General features: G+C 43.7%; 1 protein-coding gene across 2 annotated transcripts; it reads right to left on the bottom strand.

Annotated features, from left to right (window-relative positions):
- Positions 1-685: 685 nt before the first annotated feature.
- LOC116311484 (neoverrucotoxin subunit alpha) lies at positions 686-24,589 on the bottom strand. Of its 2 annotated transcripts, none has more exons than XM_039616171.1 (4): positions 24,469-24,589; positions 23,263-23,358; positions 14,152-15,630; positions 686-1,376 (listed from the first exon to the last, which is right to left on the bottom strand). In XM_039616171.1, exons 2-4 carry the CDS (start codon positions 23,351-23,353, stop codon positions 736-738), a joined length of 2,211 nt encoding a protein of 736 aa, XP_039472105.1. In that variant the 5' UTR covers positions 23,354-23,358; positions 24,469-24,589; the 3' UTR covers positions 686-735. The 2 variants fall into 2 exon arrangements, with proteins under 2 accessions (XP_039472105.1, XP_039472106.1); XM_039616172.1 differs by lacking the exon at positions 686-1,376 and adding an exon at positions 8,317-9,187.

Here is a 24,589-nt window from a genome sequence, read left to right on the forward strand (position 1 = left end):
ACCCATAACTGGGTCCAGAGCAAGTATCTGAGTTTGACTTCAAGTATTTATTTTTGTGCTTGTGGTGATCAGACCATAAGATTAACTAGCTCTGTTTTCTCTATCACCTATTCTAATGTCTCTGATTAGGCAGAGTTAACAAAGAAATCTGAAAACTAGCATTGTGATACTTGTTATCTCTGACTGAAATTTGTAGGTTTTGTTAAGCCAGCTAACACAAAGAAAGCCTGGCTGTGTTGAACTTACTGTATCAGACTGACAGGTGTGTGAGACCAAATCTGGTCCTCGTTGCACTTTCCCAGTTTGAAATAAACTCAACTGAGTTGCACAACAGACAGGATACAACAAATTGTTGTCAGTCATCAACCTTAAAGTCAAAACTCATCAAACAATCAAACAATCAATAAAGAGCATATACTGTGAAACCATCAAATATGTGAAGTCAGAATCATCTGTAACAATCAGACTAAATTAAAATTCTTCAAATATAAAAGTGAATAATTTCTAAGTAGCTGTTCAGCTGATCAAATACAACACATTGGATAAAATATCAGACAAAGATTTTTTGCATCACTTGGATTCTAATCTCACATCAGCTGCAAGAAAATGCCTGAAAAATTCAACAAAACGTGAACACATTAAAAGCTTTTCAGCATTAAATCACAGGAAGAGCAAAAAGAAAGAAAAGTTAATACAAACCAGTTATGCTGTTAGTGTACACTTTTAATTGTCATATTAGAACATCAGCTTAACTGAAGTTGGAAACTTCACCATTAACATAACAGGTAAAACAAAAAAACCAGACATGAGTCCTGTATTATTACTGATACGAAATTCTGGCTGATTGTGGATGAGGAATGCTGGATAAACAGGCTCAGAGAATTTAGTTCTGAAGGTGTGAATGTGACTCAGTTTGTCAGATGAGACACAATAAAAGGACAGAGTGCCTGCAACCCAGTCCAGAAACACTCCCAGTCTGGGACAGCCAGTAGGAGGAACGGGGTAATATTTGGACTCATTATTATGTTTTGCACAGAAACTTAGAGGGTTTTCATCTGAACCTTGATCTGGATGGTGAGTAAAACACCACGAAATGGTGTTATTTCCAAGCCTGCATGCATCATTGTTTCCTTTCCTCTCAAGCTGTTTGTAGCAAACACCTACATCAACACAAGCATGAAGATAAGCTTTGCATTCCACCTCCCAGTAACAGCGGCAGGTCAGTTCCTCTCTGCACAGAACCTGAGGAACCTCACTGAATCTCTCAGGAAGGTCGGGATATGGATGTTTCTCTCCTCTTGTCACCTTCTTGTCTCCTTCAGACAGAAGGAGTTCACAGTGTGCTGTGTTTGGATCCAGGGTGAGACTGCAGGCATCTGATGGAGAAAAAGAGATTCACATTCATGATAATGTGACTGATTTCTAATTAGTCTGTCCACTGCAGATCTACAGCCTGCTTTTAACAAATTACAGTACACCAGGTCTTTCTGTCTTTAAGACATTGCTGCAGTTTAACTAATTGGTGTGTGTTACCTGGCTTCATGGACAGATAGAGCTGCGTGTCATCTGCATAGCAGTGAAAATTTATGCTATGTCTTCTAATGATGCTGCCTAAGGGAAGCATGTATAATGTAAACAGAATTGGTCCTAGCACTGAACCCTGTGGAACACCATAATTGACCTCAGTGTGTGAAGAGGACTCTCCATTTACATGTACAAACTGGAGTCTATTAGATAGATATGATACAAACCACTGCAGTGCAGTACCTGTAATACCTACAGCATGTTCTAATCGCGCTAATAGGATATTATGGTCAACAGTATCGAACGCAGCACTGAGGTCTAGCAGGACAAGCACAGAGATGAGTCCACTGTCAGAGGCCATAAGAAGATCATTTGTAACCTTCACTAAAGCTGTTTCTGTGCTGTGATGAGCTCTGAAACCTGACTGAAACTCTTCAAATAAGCCATTCCTCTGCAGATGATCTGTTAGCTGTTTGACAACTACTCTTTCAAGGATTTTTGATATGAAAGGAAGGTTGGAGATTGGCCTATAATTAGCTAAGACAGCTGGGTCTAGAGATGCTTTTTGAGTAAAGGTTTAACTACAGCCACCTTGAAGGCCTGTGGTACATAGCCGATTATTAGAGATAGGTTGATCATATTTAAGATCGAAGAATTAATTAATGGCAGGACTTCTTTGAGCAGTTTTGTAGGAATGGGGTCTAAAAGACACGTTGATGGTTTGGAGGAATTAATTATTGAAGTTAACTCAGAAAGATCAATTGGAGAAAAAGAGTCTAACTTAACATCGATGGTACTAAAAGTAGCTGTAGATAATATTACATCTGTGGGATGATTATTGGTAATTTTTTCTCTAATGATAAAAATTTTATTTGTGAAGAAGTTCATGAAGTCATTACTAGTTAACGTTAAAGGGATTGTTGGCTCAACAGAGCTCTGACTTTTTGTCAGCCTGGCTACAGTGCTGAAGAGAAACCTGGGGTTGTTCTTATTTTCTTCAATGAGGACAATTACAGGAGGAAGCTGGAGTGGAAACTCCAGCAGAACAGCATGAGAGAGGTGTGGAGGGGCATAAAGACCATCACTGGATTCAGGCCAACCAACAGCAGGGGAGCTGAGGGAGGTGAGAACAGAGCTAACGAGTTGAATCTGTTTTTCAATAGATTCGACACCACAGTGTCTGCTCACACCCCCACAACCTCACCTGTGGTCAGCCTGGAATCCAGAGCCACACCCCTGTGCCAGCCTCCCTCTCCACATGGCGCTGTTGCCTCCTGTGAGATTCCTGACACCCCTCCCCCACCCATCACCTTCACTCAATACCAGGTTCAGATGCAAATGAGGAGACTTCACTCAGGCAAGTCTGCTGGACCAGTCGGAGTGAGTCCCCCTGTGCCCCCCAGCTGTGTGGAGTCTTTCATAAACTGTTTATGCTGAGTCTGAGTCTGCCGAGGGTCCCAGTGATGTGGAAGACATCATGCCTCGTCCCTATTCCAAAGGCGCCACGTCCCAGTGTTCCCCCAGGATTACAGGCCCGTGGCACTGACCTCCCACATCATGAAGACCCTGGAAAGGCTCATCCTGGACCAGCTGCGACCCATTGTCAGACCACATCTGGATCCCCTTCAATTTGCTTATCAGCCTCGTCTCGGAACAGAGGACGCCATCATCTACCTGCTCAATCGTGTCTACACCCATCTGGACCAGCCGGGCGAGCACTGTGAGGGTCATGTTTTTGACTTTCCAGTGCTTTCAACACCATCAGGCCGACCCTCCTGGGTGATAAGTTAACAGCGATGCAGGTGGATGCTTCTCTGGTGTCCTGGATTGTTGATTACCTGACAGGAAGACCACAATATGTACGTCTCCCACAGTGTGTGTCTGACAAGGTAATCAGCAACACAGGGGCACCACAGGGGACCGTCCTCTCCCCCTTCCTCCTCACCCTCTACACCACAGACTTCAGCCACTGCACAGAGACCTCCATCTTCAGAAGTTTTCTGATGACTCCGCGGTGGTTGGATGCATCAGCAGGGATGATGAGACAGAGTACCGGGCTGTGGTCGACTCCTTTGTCACGTGGTGTGAGCAGAATCATCTGCAGCTCAACGTGGCAAAGACCAAGGAATTGATCGTGGACTTCAGGAAGACCAGGAAACACTTGACCCCTGTTTCAATCCAAGGGGTCAGTGTTGACATTGTGGAGGACTATAAATACCTTGGAGTACACATTGACAATAAACTGGACTGGGCTACAAACACCACAGCACTTTACAGAAAGGCCAGAGTCGTCTCTATTTTTTGAGGCGACTGAGGTCCTTCAACATCTGCCAGAAAATGCTCAGGATTTTCTACGAGTCTGTTGTGGCCAGTGTGATCCTCTATGCTGTTGCATGCTGGGGGAGCAGGCTGAGGGTCGCAGATGCCAACAGACTCGATAAACTGATCCATAAGGCCAGTAATGTTGTGGGGATGGAGCTGGACTCCCTCGAGGTGGTGTCGGAGAGGCGGATGTTGTCCAAGATAAAGACAATGTTGGATAACACCTCCCACCCACTCCATGACATGCTGGTCAGTCACAGGAGCACGTTCAGTGAGAGACTGAGATTACCGAAAAGCACCACTGAACGACACAGGAAATCATTCCTGTCTGTGGCCGACTCCCTGTACAACTCATCCACCTAACACACTGTTTACTGCAACAGTTACACCCTTCTTGCACATGTTCTTTTTCAGCTATTTATTAATAGTGACTTTTATGTATAAGTGTATGTATATATATAAAAAAAAAAAACCACCCAGCACGCCCCTGCGGGCGGTTTATCCTTCAAGCTCGGGTCCTCTACCAGAGGTCTGGGAGCTTGAGGGTCCTGCGCAGTATCTTAGCTGTTCCCAGGACTGCGCTCTTCTGGACAGAGATCTCCGATGTTGTTCCCGGGATCTGCTGGAGCCACTCGCCTAGCTTGGGAGTCACCGCACCTAGTGCTCCAATTACCACGGGGACCACCGTTACCTTCATCCTCCACATCCTCTCGAGCTCTTCTCTGAGCCCTTGGTATTTCTCCAGCTTCTCGTTTTCCTTCTTCCTGATATTGCTGTCATTCGGAACCGCTACATCGATCACTACGGCCGTCTTCTTCTGTTTGTCTACCACCACCAAGTCCCACAGGATCTTAGCTCGGTCATTCTCCATCACCCTTGGGGGTATCTCCCATTTTGACCTCGGGACTTCCAGGTTATACTCGGCACAGATGTTCCTGTACACTATGCCGGCCACTTGGTTATGTCGTTCCATGTATGCCTTGCCTGCTAGCATCTTGCACCCTGCTGTTATGTGCTGGATTGTCTCAGGGGCATCTTTACACAGCCTGCACCTGGGGTCTTGCCTGGTGTGATAGACCCCAGCCTCTATGGATCTTGTGGTCAGAGCTTGTTCTTGTGCTGCCATGATTAGTGCCTCTGTGCTGTCTTTCAGTCCAGCTTTGTCCAGCCACTGGTAGGATTTCTGGGTATCAGCCACCTCCTCTATCTGCCGGTGGTACATACCGTGCAGGGGCCTGTCCTTCCATGATGGTTACTCGCCTTCCTCCTCTTTCTTGGGTTTCTGCTGCCTGAGGTATTCACTGAGTACGCTGTCAGTTGGGGCCATCTTTGTGTTGTATTCGTGGATGTTCCTTCCTGTCTCATCCTGGACTGTGGTGCCAGTCCCCGGCCTCCTTCCTTCCGCTTGGCGTACAGCCTCAGGATGCTGGACTTGGGGTGAAACCCTCCATGCATGGTCAGGAGCTTTCTTGTCTTTATGTCAGTGGCTTCTATCTCCTCCTTTGGCCAGCCTATTATCCCAGCAGGTAGGGCGTAGGTGTTGATAGCCCGGATCTTGTTCTTACCGTTCAGCTGACTCCTCAGGACTTGCCTGACCCTCTGCAGGTACTTGGTGGTTGCAGCTTTCCTAGCGGCCTCTTCCTGGTTCCCATTTGCCTGTGGGATCCCCAGGTACTTGTAGCTGTCCTCTATGTCTGCAATGTTGCCTTCTGGTAGCTCGATCCCCTCAGTTCTGACTACCTTCCCTCTCTTTGTTATCATCCGACTACACTTCTCCAGCCCGAATGACATCCTGATGTCATTGCTGTATATTCTGGTAGTGTGGATCAGTGAATCGATGTCTCGTTCACTCTTGGCATACAGCTTGATGTCATCCATGTACAGGAGGTGGAGTCATTTTCATGCAGAAACATTAAGCTGCTGCTAATCAGAAGCTTTCCAGATGCTCCTGCATGGGTGATCAAAATCTGATGGTAGTTTCCTGTTTTCATAATCTCAATAATTTTAAAAAGATCTCAAACACCACTGGCTGAAATGCAGCCCAAACCATGACAGAGCTTCCACTGTGTTTTATAGATGGCTGCTGACTCCCCCAAACATGCTGATGATTTAAGCCAAAACCTTGAAATTTGGATAAATTTCTCTATCAGACCCGTTGATATGGGTATGTGGTGGGGTGTGGTCTGCAAGGCCGTGCATATGCACCTGCACGGCATTCGCAATCATACCTGCAGAGTTAAAACACGGGGAATTGGGGTTTGTTGGGAGTTTTTGTGGTGTGATGTGCAGCCGAGAGACGAGAGCTGCAGCCAAAATAAATAAAGATGGCCCAAAATTATGATCTCTGGATCCGTCATGTCTCATTTACACCACAGTCTTCTTGGCAGTCACCCTTCTACTGAGACCAGTTCTGATGAGGCTCTAGTGAGCAGTAGATCGATCACATGAGACTTAAAAATATGAGATGTGTGTGTCTGTGTGTGTGTTTATTGAATATTGTGTATAAATATGTTCATAGATATTATTGGTTTAGAAGTTTTGCTCAAAAATAAAAATACAGAAAAGTCATCAATTATGATTCAGCCAGCTTTTCAAATGTGTGTCTTTTGTTTTTGTTTTTGTTGTTAAATGAAAGCAGAATGACTTTGTGATGGCATGTACCAAATTGTCAGTTTTGCCATTTGGTAGCAGTTGTAGCCCGTGCTGTGCATATACCAAAGACAACAGTGAACATGATGAAGAAGCAAAGGCCATTGCAGAAAATAACTGCCTGTACAGCCAGAGCTCTGATGAGAAGGCAAAGAAGCTGGTAAACATGTTGGAATCACTCCCCCCACCGCTCGTGGCAGATATGGCCCCGCCCCTCCCTGAGCCTGGTTCTGTCTGTGGTTTCTTCCTGTTAAATGGGAGTTTTTCCCACTTTCATGAAAGTGCTTGCTCACAAGGGGTTTGTCTGATTGTTGGGAATTTCTCTGTATTATTTGCATAATCTTTATGTGATATTCTAAGGTCATTACCTTACAATCTAAAGAGCCTTAAAGCAACTGTTGTTTTCATTTGGCACAGTATAAATAAAATATAATCGAACTGAACTGAACTTCTTTTAGAAAGGTTTGAGTTACGCGAGTGGAGAAGCAGTACCCTCACCTACCAGAAGAACCAAAGACTGGCAGCAATTAGCAGTGGCTAGCATAAAATCAGCTAAAGCAACAAGAAATTGCCCTTCTGTCACTGTGAGAAAGCTGAGCCAGGTTGCGTGCTAAGCACTCCCCCACCATATGCCTCATATACAGATTACTGGCAAAACAGTACAGCCTTCCTGACTTCATAACTCCCTACAACACCAGACACAGCTATCGAGCTGGTGGGTAACAGACGTCTCCCAAAAAGTCAGAGCACTTTTGCAAATATGTGATGTCTTGATAAACCGAGCAGATATTTGAAGTTTACACAGCTACATTCTCACCTAAAAATATCTTAAAAGTTTATTTTGTGACCCAGAAAGAGTAATAAGAGTAATATTAAAACTAAGTAGCTGCCGCCATTGTTGGAAACTGGAAATTGGCTGGGCCGTGCTATGAATTCTGGGATATGGTGGGCCACGAGGGACACGTTTGAGCCATCTTTCAAATTCGGGAAAAGGAGGACACATTTGTCGGAGGAGTCTACGAATTTGGACAGCCTTTGTCGCGTCGCTGTGATGTAATCAGCCTACAAATGCGTCCTCAGGAGGATGCAGCCTATGAATTTGGACATCCCCATAACTTTTATCAAGTTCTTTTGCGGAGCAACTTTAACTTTTCATCAATGGATTCAATCAGACTCATGCAGATTGAAAGTTGTTTGAACAAGAAGTTGTTTGGATTTACCGAAATCCAAGACTGCTCCAGTCTAGTTAACCACTACACCTCTCAAGTATACTTGTTAAACTAGTCCCTGACTCTGATGCAGATTTGAAATTAATCAGAGTTGGTGGACATTTGCATTACAGTGATTATCAAGGTGCACAGTGTTAACTCCCTATCATGCTGGTTGGTAATCATCCTGTCAATAAACTGCCCATCAAAGAGTCTGACAAAGAATCGCAGTCAAAAAGGAGTGTTTGAACTAACCAAGCCCTGAGAAATGATTTCATATACAAAACTCAAACAAGTCATTATCAGTGAAGTAAAGTAGCAAGAAGTAAAAGCAGACTTAAAGATAAATCTGAACATTAATCAAATGATCAATCAGGAACATCTAATATTTAAAGGTAGAATCGGCTCTTAGATTCAAATGAAACAAAAGCGCTTCAAATGTTTCAATGAATGCTTATTGATTATCAAATGCAACAAGTTGGAATGAAAACATTAGAAAATGATTTTTACATCCACTTGGACTCTAATCTCACATCAGCTGGAAGAAAATAATACAAAGAAAAATCATCACAAGAAACAAAGCTTAAATTAATAAATTGTGAACAAATTAAAGGGTTTTTATTAGGATTAAACTGCAGGACCAGTGAAGACATAAATGACAAAAAGAGACAAAAGAAAAGTTTTACACACATCTGAATATTATAGTTTCTCTTCATGTGTAAGATCATTCGCTCTGCTGCGGTACCTGTCTGTGTTTGTGATTGGTCAGATGTCATGTGAACACGCCCCTAGCCTGATAAACCCTGGGATCACTTACAGTAGTGATAGATAGATACCTTCATGTCAGCACTTTGACTGATTGCTGATATTAGGGGAAGTTAAACCAGATAACAGAAAGATATCCTGGATATGCTGACCTCACTTTGTAGGTCAGGATTACAGACACAGTGACATGTAGGAGTTTTTATTTAAGTAGAATCCTGAGTAAACAGGTTCAGAGAATTTGGTTTTGAAGGTGAGAATGTGTCTCAGTTTGTCAGCTGACACTTCATAGTAGGACAGAGTCCCTGCAGGCCAGTCCAGAAACACTCCCAGTCGGGAGCAGCCAGGAGTTGGACTGGTATTTGACTTGGTCTCCTTACTTTGCTGCCCTGTATAGTAAGTTGGTTCTGGGTCCCATTTGAAGCCAACGCACCAGGAGATGTTATTCCACCCAAACGCAGATGGATAACCGTCCCCTTTCCGCTGTATTCCTCTGTAGCAAACAGCAGCAGCAGCATGCGCTCCTTTGTTTGTGGCCCACTCTATCTCCCAGTAACAGCGGCCAGTCAGAGCCTCTCTGCACAGAATGTTATGTAAAGTATCGAATCTCTCAGGATGGTCAGGATACGACTGCTTCTCTCCTCTTGTGGCCTTCTTGTTTCCTTCAGACAGGATGAGGTTGAAGTGTGCTGTGTTTGGATCCAGGGTGAGCTCACAGGCATCTGATGGAGAGAACGAGACCTGATCAAGTTCATAATTGATGATAATGTCACTGACTCCCCCTTAATCTGTCCACTGCAGAGCTACAGTCTGTTTTTAACACATGTCAGATCTCTGTGCTCAAACCTCAGCTTGTCTTTTTAAACTCTGATCAAATGAAGAACAACTATGAAGGGAAGATCTGGGTTCTCTCCTGTTAGTTGTTATGATCTTTGTACAAACTGCAGTTCTGTCTGACTTTGATTATGATGATGGATTTTATCTGCATGTTTCTCCACATTAAAACTCTGATTCTGTATTAGACAGTGTGCTGTTATCTTAGACAAAAACACTGGATATCTGTCTTTAACCACTGCTAATGACTAAGTACCATAAATTATATTTCAGTGGTCTGTTCTTGGACAACTTTAAAATACACAAATATATAAACTGAATTCTTGTAAAAAGTTTTAGAACACCCAAATTCCTCCAGATTTTTATTGACAATCATGTTTTCAAGCATACCTTCTTGCTCTTTGTTCCTAAAGTAGTTCTGCTTTAGCTTGGGCTTGGTCTTTTTTTCTTTATTTACTTTTTTGCTGTTGGATGAACCTCAGAATAACCAGGTGGAGAACGCCATGGAGGGCATTTCAAATCTTCCAGGATGTCTCTTACTCTGTTTAAATCATCAACCCAGGATCCAGCAAAACAGCTTCAGTCCATCATACTTCCTCCTACATGTTTCACAGTTGGTGCCACACACTGAGCTACGTACAAAAATCCTGTGTGATGAACCAAAGATTCAGATTTTGATTCATCAGTCCATGACAGCATCTTCCAGTCTTCAGTAGTCAGTTGGTTTCAAGACCCAGGCAGGCCTTTTCTTTCTTCTTCTGATTTGTTAGCAGTCTTGTTATCAGTGGCTTTCTTGCTGCATCTCATCCCGTCAAACCTCCAACTCAAAGTCTTCTCTTTACACTCGAAACTGAGACTTACAATGATCACTATTAAACTGTGCTTGAAGCTGTGGTCCTGTGAGCTGCTCTCTCAGAAACGTATCGCCTGATTCTCTTGTGGCTTGTGTTGCGGTTCTGCCAGACCACTCCTTGCCAAAGTTCTCCAGTTTCTGAGGGCCTTTTTATGGTGAAGGAGACTGTACTCTCTGACACGTTGACAGTTTCTTCACACTTTCTCTGTAGGATGGTCGATGGCCGATTATTTTTATTTTTTTTTATTTTTTTTTGTAACGGTATAAACAATGAAAGGCGGTGGATTGGCCAGATGCTGGCTGATGTGTAAAAATAACTCAGTTGTTTGGTGGTGGCTAAGGCGGAGCTTCCACAGAGGCCAGCAGGTGGATGAGGGAAGGGGAGGCAGGAGGAGGAGAGACCCGAGGCGGCCGCCAGTCCGAGCGTCAGGTGAGCTGAACTTCAGGTAAGAAGTTATGACCTGCAGTCTGTCTGAGTCAGATATAAACCAAGTTTAGGTGGAGTTTATTTTCGTTGTGCTGAATTTTACAGTCAGTTACAATAACTCGTACTGCGTGCTAGCTAGCATGACGGAGTTTCTATACAGCTGGGTGGGTGCTGTGATGTTATTGATAGTGACCTTTATTTTATTCATAAGGTTAGTTAGTAGAGTTGCCAACCGTCCTGTAAAAAACAGAATCGTCCTGTGCTCAGAGAAAATATTACGCGTTTCGTATTGAGGTGAGAAGGAACACAGTTTGTCCCGGACTTCAGCTAGAATGGAAAAAGACACAAAGCTGGAGTTATTCTGTGTCTTTACGCTGCAGCTGCCTCTTCTTCTCTCATTCTCTCCCCTCTCTCTCCTGTTGCTGCTTCAATCATGAAACTGATCAGTGATCAGCTGATCGGCATTTCTCTCTTGTTTGTTTATCGCCCACTTTGCCCCAGAAAGAGGAAACCAGCGGATGTCGCGCTAAACAACAGCAGCACGTTTAAGCTTGATCAGCTGTTGTTAGAATTTATTTAATATTAATTTCTAGTATCAGCTGGTGTTTGCTGGAGCCACAGCTGTAAAGCTGCTGGTCATGATGTCGGTTTGTATATGTGGTGAGAGGGAAACATGCAGATGAAACCAGGAGATGTCCTTACTGAATCATCAGAGCTGAACAGGTGATGGAGAAACAGGTTTACCTTTTAGGTGACATGAATGAGTTGAAGGGAAGTTATGAACTGTTTCTGAGAGACAAATAACACCAGGATCCTTTTCTAAGTAGCTGACAGCTGGTAACTGTGCAGGGGCGGATCTAGCAAAGTGTTGCCAGGGGGGCAGGTAGGGCATTAACAGGGAAAGGGGGGCACAAGGAAATACTTTTCTTTCTTATTTTCATTTAAAATGTCTCACTTTTAGTGAATAATTATCTGAATCTTACAACCAAAGTTTTTATCTGATGTACAACGTAGAGAAATCATGCATATACCAACAAGACTGTACATCACTGTCACAACAGCGTTTGTTTTTATTCAAAGGCTTTATGGCTTTAATACCTGGTGGGCCGGTCTGTAGTCAAAATGCCCGGGATGATTTTTTGTCCCAGTCCAGCCCTGGGCACGACACGCAGTGAATTAATCTGAGAAGGTGCATTAAAAAATAAATGGCCAGGCCAGCGGTGCACATCGCAAATTAGCTCGCATACACACATTAGTTGTGCCGCTTCTTAATGACGGTATCTTAGCTAACAAACCCAACTACCAGATTCAACTTGTAATTGGCTAAAATAACTTAGCCTACCGGTGAGAGGGACGTTGCTGGCTGGCAGTTTTTTCAAGCGAGGGTGAAATTTCCACATTCCGACACTTCAAATGCTTCAGGAGCTGCCCGCTCAGCGCAGCATCAGCACCACGGAAATACACGGATACATCCAAAGACTCAAGACTGATCAAACCAGAAAGCTTTAATGAGCAGCTAGATTTGTCTCGCATTAACCGGCTGAGTTAATGCCAGTTAATGCGACATCGAAATGCAGCTGATTGAACTGAAAACCTCGACTTTGTGGGGGTCAAAGTTTGCAGAATTACGAACGCAGCTGGAATCCACAGCTGTGCGTGTTCATGGAGCTGCATTTTCACCTGCTGGACATCACTACCTGACAAGTTTAACTGTCTTCAGAACATTGCAGAGGCCTTATTGACAGTATTTGGCTCTACATATCTGTGTGAGCAGATTTTCTCTCACATGAGTGTCCTCAGGTAGTGTCTGAATGCTGGACACTCGGAGACCAGAGATCACATTAACATGTGTGTCTCTTTATTAACAAACATGTCATATTGGCCCAGTTTATTTTTCTTATCATTGTTGTGAGGAGACCATAAATAGCATTTGCATTTTCTGTTGTACAGTTCATTTGCTGTTATGGATAAAAAGTCTTTTTTTGTTTCAAAATAGCTGATAACTATTCGCTGATAGCTGCCAACATCTGCGAACAAATATAATTCTATAAAGTTGTTCTATATAGTGTGTAGCTGTTAATATAGTGTTATTAAATTTATTGCTAATGCAATTATATGGCACATTGACTTCTGAGGAAATTTTAGATGCACTCATCACCAGAAAGGTTGCCGACCCCTGGTCTAAAGCTTTAAAGCTTCTGATGGTTTTCCTCTATTGTTTTGTAAATTTCACTTTTCTCAACATGTTATAGCAGTAGACGAGTTTCTGCAGTGCAATACTATTCACCTGTCGTGTTCGGGTCAAATCTGACCAAGTTACAACTGAAAACAATCATAAATATTGTGTTTTACATCTGATTGCCCAAGGCCTTATGACATGCTCCACACTATGCACTTGAACATATAACAGTGATGATCAACTCTTTCATTGAATTTTGAGTGTTTTAATCAACCTTGTTACATCTGTGGTGTTCCTGGTCAGAAGTGACCACCATAGGAAATGAATGGGAACAACAGTTGCCTCAACGCGCTTTATATTGTCAGGTAGACCCTACAATAATGCAGAGAAAACAGAGCAAACCCCAACAATCATATGACCCCCTAGGAGCAAGCACTAACAGTGGGAAGGAAAAACTCCCTTTTAACAGGAAGAAACCAGCCTCACAAAGGCGCAGCGATCTGCAGTGATTGGTTGGTGGTGAAGCGAGGAAGACAGGACAAAAGATATGCTGTGGAAGAGAGCCAGGGATAAATAATAACTAATGATTCAGAGAAGTGTATAAACAGCCAATGCATCATGGGAATCCCCGGCAGCCTACACCTATTGCAGCATAACTAAGGGAGGATTCAGGGTCACCTGGTCCAGCCCTAACTATATGCTTTAGCAAAAAGGAAAGTTTGAAGCCTAATCTTGAAAGTAGAGATAGTGTCTGTCTCCTGAATCCAAACTGGAAGCTGGTTCCACAGAAGAGGGGCCTGAAAACTGAAGGCTCTGCCTCCCATTCTACTTTTAAATACTCTAGGAACAACAAGTAGGCCTGCAGTGTGAGAGCGAAGTGCTCTAATAGGGTGATATGGTGCTACAAGATAACTTATCACCCCGTATCATCTTCATTGTAAGGTAAAAACCCAACAATAATCTTTTTTTTAAACTCTGGCAGTTCACCACTTACCTTTTTACCATTTCAAGATATCCATTATCAACAATTTCAATTAAAAAGACTGGAAGATTTGGGTTATTTTAAAACTTTTTACCGGTAGTGCTCAGTTACTTTATTTTCTAAATAAAACTATATAATTTTACGTTACACTCAGTTGTGTACAATAAACAACATTTTATAGCCCTTTGATTAACTTCTTTGAATGTCCTGTTGTGTTCAGACTTAAATTTAACTCAGTGCTTAATCAAACGTAGTCTGGCTCATTAAAGGCACTTAAAGAAATTATCAGTATCCTGTACTTAAAGTGCATAACTTGCTCTTTCTGACATCAAGTGTAAAATAAAGAAAGCTAATTTAGTTATTGCAGGTGTAACATCCTTTATGTGATTTATTTATGTAAAAAGTACTTACACCAGATCAGATCTCTTCTGTCCGTCACCTTTTCCACATCAGTGAAATCAGGTCTTGAGAAATCATCAGTGACCAGGAAGTTCTTCCTGTAGTGGTAGATACTTCCTCCTTTGTATTTGTCATTTGCAATGGCTGCTACCAGGAAACAGAATCGGTTGTCATTCTTCAGAGCTTTGGCAAGGTCATGGACAACTTTGGCCTTTTCTGTCATCTGCTTTATCACTTCATCTGAGAAGTACCATTGGTCCTGGGTAGGTGGAGTGTTACCATCAGTACCTTCCAGTTTCTTTTTCTCCAAGTAGTCAGACATGTTCTGCAGATATGGGTCAGTGGATTTCAGGGAGGTGAAAACAAAGCAGAGAACTTCCTCTACTCCTGGATTAAACACCTCTCTGTCCAGCTCAGACTGATCTGAGATGATCTTTGTTCCCTCCATCATGTCTACAAAGTACCTGATGATGGTGACTTCTCTCTCTTCATCTTTGATCCACTTGGTTAATCTCTCCTGACTGAACGGTGACTTGTCTCTGTCATCAAACACTTTCACTAATTCCTGCTCATCTTCCTCACCTGCCCTGATGGAGGGAAGTTTCGTGGCCATTTGCTGCTGGATTGAAGATCTGAAATACTCACAGAGCTTCTTGAATCTGATCATCTTTTCTGGTATCTGTGGAAAGCTTCTCCCCACTCTGTCCTCCAGCAGATCATTGCAGCTTATTTCCAGATTATAGAGGTCCTTCAAAGCATCTTGAGCCTTTCTAACAAGTCCAACACTGATACCAGTCATCATCTCAGCAGCTTCTGGATTTAAAATCTTCAGAGGCATCAGTGTGACCTTCAGTGGAACACAGTTTTCTTTGTGTTCTCCCAGTAGTTTTGGAAGTTGGATGTATGTCTTCACTGCATCTTCAAATGTTCCAGGGTTGCTTTCAAGAATGAAGTCTCCATAGAATTTGCAGGTAAATTTATCAGTCACAGCTTTTTCTTCATCACTCAGCTTGATGTCAACTTTCCCGTCAACATTAAATGAGGGGATCTTCTTTATCACCGTTTGCATGGTTCCCTTGATTTCCTGAATGTTTTTAGGATCTAACTTCTCACTGTCAAACACAAAGAAAGCGTTTGCGCCATAAAGGATTCCTGTGACTACATGTGTCGCCAAATTCTTCACATTTTCTGCTTGTTGGGTGTTCTTGGTTTCATCAGGAGTCAACATCAGCTGTTTGAATTTGGTGGTAGCTTTGTACTGAAGCGTGACTCGACTCTGATTGTCAGAATTCTTCTTATCATTCAGATACTTGGCTGATCCTCCAACCTCAATGAGTCCACCCAGGAAACTGGCCTTCAGTGAACCATCAACATCCAGCAGTGACGACTTTTTTTCAATGGAATCCGTCGCACTGACTTCAAACTCACTGCTATGATGATTTTTCTCCACTGACTTCTCCTGCAGAGTTTTAGCATCCCACAGTGTGACACCTTTAAGACATGAGATCCAAAAACTGGTTAAAATGAAAAAAACAAGTCTTTAGAAATATTACCACCAGATTATACACATAATCTGAATTTCATTACAAGGCCTTGACTACAGTCAAAGTCATTAGTTTTATTCTAATTAATTCAGCTTCAGTGATTGGTTCTTGTGGCTGAGGTATGGGCTGCAGCTCCACTGCAGAGGAGGGATGGTGCAGCATGCTCAAGGGGCAGTGCCAGGAATGCTGGCAGAGCAGCTGGAAACTATTCAGTTATTATAGCCTCACTATTTCAGTGATGCCAGGACCTGGAAGAGCTAGAATGGCTAGAAAGCTGCTCGGTTGTGGAACAGAAAAACTGAGGAACTGAAAACATGAATTCTTTGTAAATAAAACAACATCACAGGCACCCCGATTGTCTCAGGTCCTTAATGGGGTAACAGGTGGTGTCAAAACCCAGTTTATTATGTCGGACCCGCAGTTTGCACAGTTGGTCTAGTTGCCGGCCCAGATGCTCGCAGAGATTGTAGCAATGCATAAGGAGCAGGCAGCAGCACAGAGAGCTCAGATGGAAAACCTGTAGGACCAGGCCAAGGGCCAGACAAGTGCCCCCACCACCACCATTATCAGTGACGCTGCATTGACGACCTTCGGGTGTACCTGGTGGCAACCACACAGGTGTGCCAGTGGCCCACAGCGGGCTGTGCATGGCAGCTGTTGATGCTGGCAGCTCTGTCTCTGCCACTGTACTCGCAGGGGAACTTCCTGGATGTTTGCAGGGCCATTTTAGACCGGATCGGCTTCTCCTCAGAGGACCACTGCCGGTGGTTCAGGGGCAGCTGGATGGCGGTGAAGGACTGGCCTTTCAGCTGGGCCCAAAAGTTCCATGATGCAGCAGGTTGCTGCCAGGGCCATAAGAAGGGGAACTGCAGATGTTGGACCAGATAGTCCTGGAACAGTTTGTGGAGTTGCTCCACTGGGAGACGGCACAGTGGGATCGCTGCCACCGGCCAGCAAGCTGGAATGGTAAAAATGGTAAATGGTCTGTATTTATATAGCGCTTTTCTAGTCCCTAAGGACCCCAAAGCGCTTTACATATCCAGTCATTCACCCATTCACACACTGGTGATGGCAAGCTACGTTGTAGCCACAGCCACCCTGGGGCGCACTGATAGAGGCGAGGCTGCCAGACACTGGCGCCACCGGGCCCTCTGACCACCACCAGTAGGCAACGGGTGAAGTGTCTTGCCCAAGGACACAACGACCGAGACTGTCCGAGCCGGGGCTCGAACCGGCAACCTTCCGATTACTAGGTGAACTCCCAACTCTTAAGCCACGATCGCACCATACTGTGATGGTTTCTGATCTGAATGTTGTTGAAGGCAGTTTTTGGAAAGCAAAGTAAGATATCAATGGGTTTGTCACTACCTGACTTTCTATCCAAATTTAAATATGTCTGTGAAGGTTCTCAGTCATCCAGGTCATCGTAGTCAAAGGAGTTTGCAAAGAAAAGCGTCTGGACTTCTTTGAGTTGCTTGAAGACGTTTCACCTCTCATCCGAGAAGCTTCTTCAGTTCTAAGGTCAAATGGCCGAGAGTCCCAGATTTAAACCCAGTGGGAGTATCCCCCCAAGGAGGGACAAAGGACCCCCTGGTGATCCTCTAATCATATGCGCCAAGGTGTGAAAGTGGGTGTGGGACCTAATCAGCCAGAGCTCACCTCTGCCTTACCACACCATACTTCAAATACAACGAAGGCTTCTACAGACAAAAACATGGCTGTGCCATGGGCTCCCCCGTGTCACCTATTGTAGCCAACCTTTACATGGAGGAAGTGGAAAGAAAGGCTTTTGGCTCTTTTAAAGGGAGAGTACCCAGCCACTGGTACAGATATGTAGACGACACCTGGGTCAAAATCAAGACACAAGAAGTGGAATCCTTCACTGCGCACATTAACGCCGTGGATAAAAACATCAAGTTCACCAGGGAAGACACTAAGGATAACTGTTTGCCTTTCCTGGACTGCGCCAGCACATTGAAGAGAATGGCAACCTCAACATTGAAGTTTACGGAAGCCCACACACACGGACCAGTACCTCCTCTTTGACTCCCATCACCCTCTGGAACACAAACTTGGAGTAATTAGGACCCTACACCACCGGGCAGAACATGTTCCCTCTAAGCCTGAGGGGAAAAAGAAGGAACACACACATGTAAAGGAAGCACTGAAAACATGTGGTTATCCTAACTGGGCGTTCATAAAGTCAGCAAAGAGGCAGAGAAAAGGAGATCAGACACCAGCGAGGGAGGAGAAGAAAGACAGACGCAACAACGTTGTCATCCCCTATGTAGCCGGTGTATCAGAGAAACTCAGGAGAGTTTTCTCCAAGCATGACATCCCAGTGTACTTCAGACCCAGCAACACACTCAGACACAAACTGGTTCACCCGAAAGACAAAACTCCTAAACACAGACTGAACAACGTGGTGTATGCTGTACAGTGCAGCGAGGAATGCCCAGACCTCTACATTGGAGAGACCAAACAGCCACTTCACAAGCGCATGGCACAACATAGAAGAGCCACCTCCACGGGACAAGACTCAGCAGTCCACCTGCATCTTAAGGACAAAGGTCACTCTTTCGAGGATGCCAATGTTCACATATTGGACAGAGAGGACAGATGGTTTGAAAGAGGAGTGAAAGAGGCCATCTATGTCCACTGTGAGCGACCATCTTTGAACAGAGGCGGTGGTTTACGACACCAACTGTCTGCCATCTATAATCCAGTTTTGAGTTCCCTCCCCAGACGCCTTAACGCCCACTCACATCCTGGGCCATCTGACCTCAGGAAATCACATGATAGGGTGGGGCCAGGTTTCACAATGAGCTCACCCGAAACCCTGGCTGATTAGGTCCCACACCCATTTTCACACCTTGGTGCATGTGATTAGAGGATCACCAGGGGGTCCTTTGTCCCTCCTTGGGGGGATACTCCCACTGGGTTTAAATCTGGGACTCTCGGCCATTTGACCTTAGAACTGAAGAAGCTTCTCGGATGAGAGGTGAAACGTCTTCAAGCAACTCGAAGAAGTCCAGACGCTTTTCTTTGCAAACTCCTTTGATCCAAATTTAAAGAAAAACAAATGAAAATTCTCATTTCCTTTTAAGGAAGGTGGCTGTCATGCTGGCAGAGGAAGAGGCGCCCTTAAGACCTTTCTCTCTGATTTGGTTCCCCAGGTCCCAGCAGTGGCAGGTGCTGTTCCCGACCCACTTAGGGCCGCACTAACACTGAGGCAGGAGTGTTGGAGATGCGGGTGGCCGGGACACCTGCAACATGAGTGTCCATGATGGAGGTTGGGCAGGTGTTCTGTGTCGCCGGGGCTCCAAAACCCTCCTCCGGTCCAGGAGGGACAGTCAGTGTACAGGTAAGGTGCCAAGGAGGCATATGCCAGTCTTTGGTGGGCTTGGGCTGCATGCAGACCTGCACGCAGACCTTGGAGGTCACAATAACAATTGTCCATATCAGACCTTTACAAAGCTGTCTTTAAAGGTAGGTGCTCCTTAGTGTTCTGTTCTTGGCCCCTTTCTTATTCATTTTTGTTATTAATAATGTTATTTCTGCAGCACAAAGTTGTATTTGCTGATAAAATTTTTATGACAAATTTTGACCCGTCCACACCCTCTGGTCCCCTTTCTTAAAGATGGGAACCACCACCCTGATCTGCCAGTCCAGAGGTACCGCCCCTGAGTGCCATGAAACATTTTAGAGGCGTGTCAACCAGGACAGCCCTACAACATCCAGAGCCTTCAGAGCGGACCTCGTCCACCCCAGGGGCTGGCACCAAGGAGTTGTTTAACTGCCTCAGTGACCGCGCCCCCAGAGGTTGGTGGGTCATCCGCCTCATGGGCATGAGAATTTGCATAATTATGATGAAGGTGACCTCCCAGCCCATTGTTCCTTCAGTGGGCTGGTTTCAGTCATTATGCAAATGTACTGTTTATAAGATTGGGGAAACCTGCAGTCAGCTGAGACTGAAGAAGTCACTTGGATGAGTGACGAAACGTTTCTCCCACAAAACGCTACGTCCAGATGAACAGAATCAACTTTTGGAATTTACTTACCTGGATGATTGAGAATGCATCAAGACATCATCCGCCTTGTTTGTTCCAACTATAGTGCGATCACACTCCTCAGCCTCCCTGGGAAAGTCTATGCCAGGGTGCTTGAAAGGAGAGTCTGTCTGTTAGTCAAACCTCAAATACAGGAGGAACAATGTGGTTTTCGTCCTGGTCGTTGAACACTGGATCAGCTCTTTATCCTCTCAAGGATACTTGAGGGTTCATGTGAGTTTGCCCAACCAGTCTACATGTGTTTTGTGGACTGGAGAAGGTATTCGACAGTGTCCCCTGGACTGTCTAAGTGCCCTTTGTCACTGATTCTGTTTATAATTTTTATGGACAGAATTTCTAGGCGTAGCAAAGTGACAGAAGGCGTTCACCTGGGTGGTCTCAGAATCTCATCTCTGCTTTTTAAGGATGATGTGACTGTGTCGGCTTCATCGGGTGATGGCCTCCAGCTCACACTGGAACGGTTCGCAGCCAACTGTGAAGCGGTAAGAATAAGCAGCTCCAAATCTGAGGCCATGGTCCTCAGCCAGAAAAGGGTGGAGTGCCCACTCCAGGTCAGGGACGAGTTCTTGCCCCAAGTAGAGGATTTTAAGTATCTCGGGGTCTTGTTCATAAGTGACGAAAGATGTGAGCCGGACATCGACAGACAGATTGGTCCTGCGGCTGCAGTAATCTGGACGCTGTGCTGGTCCGTCATAGTGTAAAAGCGAAGCTCTCAATTTACTGGTTGAACCACGTCCCTACCCTCACCTATGGTCACGAGCTGTGGGTAGTGACGGAAAGAGCGAGATCGCAGACACAAGCAGCAGAAATGGGCTGGCTGGCCTCTCCCTTAGAGATAGGGTGAGGAGTTGAGCCATCTGGGAGGGGCTCAGAGTAGAGCTGCTGCTCCTCCACATCGAAAGGAGCCACTTGAGGTGGTTTGGGCTCCTCCTGGGTGAGGTGTTCTGGGGATGTCCCACAGGAAGGAGGCCTTGGGGGGGGGATCCAGGACATGCCTGGGAACGCCTTGGTGTTCCCCCGGACAAGCTGGAAGAGGTGGCTGGGGAGAGGGAGGTCTGGGCTTTTCTGCTTAGGCTGCTGCCCCTGGAACCCGGCCCCGGATAAGAAGAAGAAGAAGATGTATGGATGGATGGATCTTAACATCTTTATGCATTCTCAATCATCCATGTAAATAAATCCCCAAAAGTTGATTCTGTTCATCTGGACATTTTCAGTTGGAGAAACGTTTCGTCACTCATCCAAGTGACTTCTTCAGTCTCAGCTGACTGCAGGTTTCCCCAACCTTATAAACAGTACAGCCAGGATTTATACATCGGGGAAACCAAACAACCTCTGGTGAAGAGGATCGCACAGGACTCTGCAGTCTATTTACACCTACAGGCCAGTGGACACTCTTTCAAGGATGAGGATGTACACATCCTGGACAGGGAGGAACGCTGGTTTGAGCGCGGAGTCAAGGAGGCCATTTACGTGAAAAGGGAAAGACGATCTCTGAATCGAGGAGGGGGCCTAAGGGTACATCTGTCACCATCTTACAATGCTGTGATTGCAGCCATTCCCCAACTCTCTGTAAATGGTACACAAGGCCATTGATCAGTGGTTGTTGATCAATGGTCATGAGAATTAGCATAATTATGATGAAGGTGACCTCCCAGCCCATTGTTCCTTCAGTGGTGCTAGTTTCAGTCATTATGCAAATGTCCTGTTTATAAGGTTGAAACCTGCAGTCAGCTGAGACTGAAGAAGTCACCTGGATGAGTGACGAAATGTTTCTCCCACTGAAAACGTCCAGATGAACAGAATCAACCTTTGGTGATGGAGCTGAACCTGTCCTTTGTCAGTCTACATTCTGTTCACTTGGTTTAATTTCTTATAAAACTGAATGTTTAATATCAAGATAATTGAAGTTCTTCTATCTGACACATAAAAGTTGTAAGTTTATCTGCAAAAACTACTTTGTTCATCTCTCTGGTCACAGTTTGTGATTTTTCAGACAAAGCTAACACTGCTTTTATAACTAATTAATTAATGCATTTCTATTATTATCTTGATTTTGACCTTGATTTTTTAATCAATTTTAAACATGTAAAAATATAACAGATATAATATAACAGATATATTAAGAAAAAGAAAAGAAAAAAGAAATTAAAAATAAAGCAAAATACACTCCGACTTTGTTCAGATTACATATCAAAAAAAGAGCAGGAAGATGTGCACGCTTATTTAATCCCACCCTACTTAATATTACTCAGTTTCAATTCAATTCAATTCAATTTTATTTATATAGCGCCAAATCACAACAAAAGTCGCCTCAAGGCGCTTTATATTGTACAGTAGATAGCACAATAATAAATACAGAGAAAAACCCAACAATCATATGACCCCCTATGAGCAAGCACTTTGGCGACAGTGGGAAGGAAAAACTCCCTTTTAACAGGAAGAAACCTCCAGCAGAACCAGGCTCAGGGAGGGGCGGGGCCATCTGCTGTGATTGGTTGGGGTGAGAGAAGGAAGACAGGATAAAGACATGCTGTGGAAGAGAGACAGAGATTAATAACAGATATGATTCGATGCTGAGAGGTCTATTAGCACATAGTGAGTGAGAAAGGTGACTGGAAGGGAAAAACTCAATGCATCATGGGAATCCCCGGCAGCCTACGTCTATTGCAGCATAACTAAGGGGTTTCCTTATATAAACCTCAATAACAAGAATAAACTTATTTCTAATGATATACACTACTTAAAATACAAATTGTTATCATATCACCATGTTTAGATCTATAATTTTACCTCCATGCAACAAAGCCAATACCTCCAGCGTTGGAAAATTAATCGTACAATTTAAATAAGCATGAAGCAGCAACTTTCAGAACTGAGACATTCACTGAAATTTTCCTTTTCTTTGTATCTCATAAACATCAGATCTTTGGACGTCTTTTTGATGTGCTTTATGTTTAGAAATTGCTTCAACTCGACACTCAAACTCCACAGTTTCACTCCACACAGGAACACAAAAGCTTTTCCTGGCTGTACGCACAATCACAGCGTTGAGGTTGCGTGTTGTTAATGACTTTCTTCATCTGTGTTTGTGGGAACAAAGCTGAATTACATTTTACTGTATTAAGTTTAATCTGAATTTTTGTTGTTATTCAGTTTTACAACAGCTCAGTAAAAACAGTTCACTTAGAAAAGTTTGGAACAAAGACACATTTCTCCAGTCCCTGTTTGCCACTATAAAACTGGAGTATGATTATATTGTTCAACCAAAAATGCAGTCCAGGTCTCCCAGACGTTGTGGACCCCTGAAATAAGGAGGCTTTGTATAAACATGCAGTAATTTCTCTCTGGTCAAACTAACACATAACAATCAAACCTGGTACTTTTTTATATCTCATGTAAACAGTTTGATTGCAGAATGAACACTGCAGAGCACAGGGGTGACTGATGAAGACTCCAGACCTTCTAAAATCAGTGTGGACACAGTTCTGGGCTGTCAGGTCACGTGTTACCTGGGATAAGTTTATCGCTCCGGGCATCGTAGAGCATCCCTAAGGTGAAAGGTCGACCCAGAGCAGCCACCTCCGTAACATTTGAAGCCATGTCTCCTGCACAAATAAAAACATATAAACATGCATGATCATTCAGCTTTCTTCATTTCATTAAAGTAGTAAAAATAGCATTGCACTGTAGTTTTGTACTTAAACTGTGGAAGCCACTGTCAGTTAAAGTCAATTAAATGCTTGAGATTATTAAATAAATTGAAATATTTGACAAAGTTAACACAAGTAAACACAAAATGCAGTTTTGAAATGAAAGTATTTTTTATTAAGGGGATGAAAATTCCAAACCTACATGGCCCTGTGTGAATAATGATTGCTCCTCTGTTATAAATAAATTAACGGTGGTGAATGACATCTTTGGAAAGCTGAGTTTAATTTCTCTGGCCTGATTACTGATTGAACGTCTATTTCTTGTATTGAGCTATCACTGGGAATAAATGTGTAGTCAAATGTCTTTGCACATTAGCATTTTCACCAGTCTGGCCTACTTAATATCAACGTCAACTTTTTGTGGCCCATCATGTAAAATGACTTTAACATCTCTGGTTTACATTTTTAAGCAAGCAAGCAATTTATTTATATAGCACTTTCAGATCAGCCCCCAGCTGAACACAAAGTGCTGTACACTTGACATGCCAAAAATGATACATTGAACATGTTAAAAAATAAGAAAAATAATAATATAAAATAAATAAAATATATATATAAAAAATGATTATTAAAATGACATTTAAAATAAATAAAATTAGCACAAATAGCAAAAACAATAATAAAATAGTATTAAAAAAATGTTCAATTCAAATTCCAGATTTTACTGTCACAATGGAATATTTCTACTGTAAAATCTCTTTTAGCACTTCAGTGAAATATTGAGACAATAAAGTTGTACTTGAAACATGAAACATTTAGTAATGTCACATCCAAGTAGAACCTGAAACATGTCTGAATCTGTCCCACAGAGACTCTTCTGTGCAGCAGACTCTACAGAAAAGCTGAATGAGTGAACACGGGCTCTGGGCGAGGCAGGTATGTGCTGCAGGAGCCCTGCCTAGTTTAATGCCTCAGGCTTTTTAATAAGAACCATGTGATCAACCTAAAATGTCTCAGATCCAGTCTAAGAACAGTCATTTTGATCTCTAATGTTTCTGTTCTTACCTTCAGGAAAAGAGGAACAGCTGGAAGCTCAGAGTGAATGTAAAAAGTATAAAAGGGTTATTTTTGTAGTCGTCTGTGACTCGACGACTGTCAGGTATGAAAGCTAAAATCTCTCTCTGTC

Source organism: Oreochromis aureus, linkage group 8 (assembly GCF_013358895.1).
Source record: "Oreochromis aureus strain Israel breed Guangdong linkage group 8, ZZ_aureus, whole genome shotgun sequence".
In the NCBI taxonomy this organism is placed as follows: domain Eukaryota; kingdom Metazoa; phylum Chordata; class Actinopteri; order Cichliformes; family Cichlidae; genus Oreochromis; species Oreochromis aureus.

Excerpts from the sequence above, each read along its gene's own strand:
- LOC116311484 (XM_039616171.1), bottom strand. The coding sequence starts at position 23,353 with ATGGCTTCAAATGTTACGGAGGTGGCTGCTCTGGGTCGACCTTTCACC. Across the intron at positions 15,631-23,262 it reads GAGCGATAAACTTATCCCAG|GTGTCACACTGTGGGATGCT; the intron begins GTAACACGTGAC and ends CATGTCTTAAAG. Across the intron at positions 1,377-14,151 it reads CAGAAGAGATCTGATCTGGT|ATGCCTGCAGTCTCACCCTG; the intron begins GTAAGTACTTTT and ends TTTCTCCATCAG.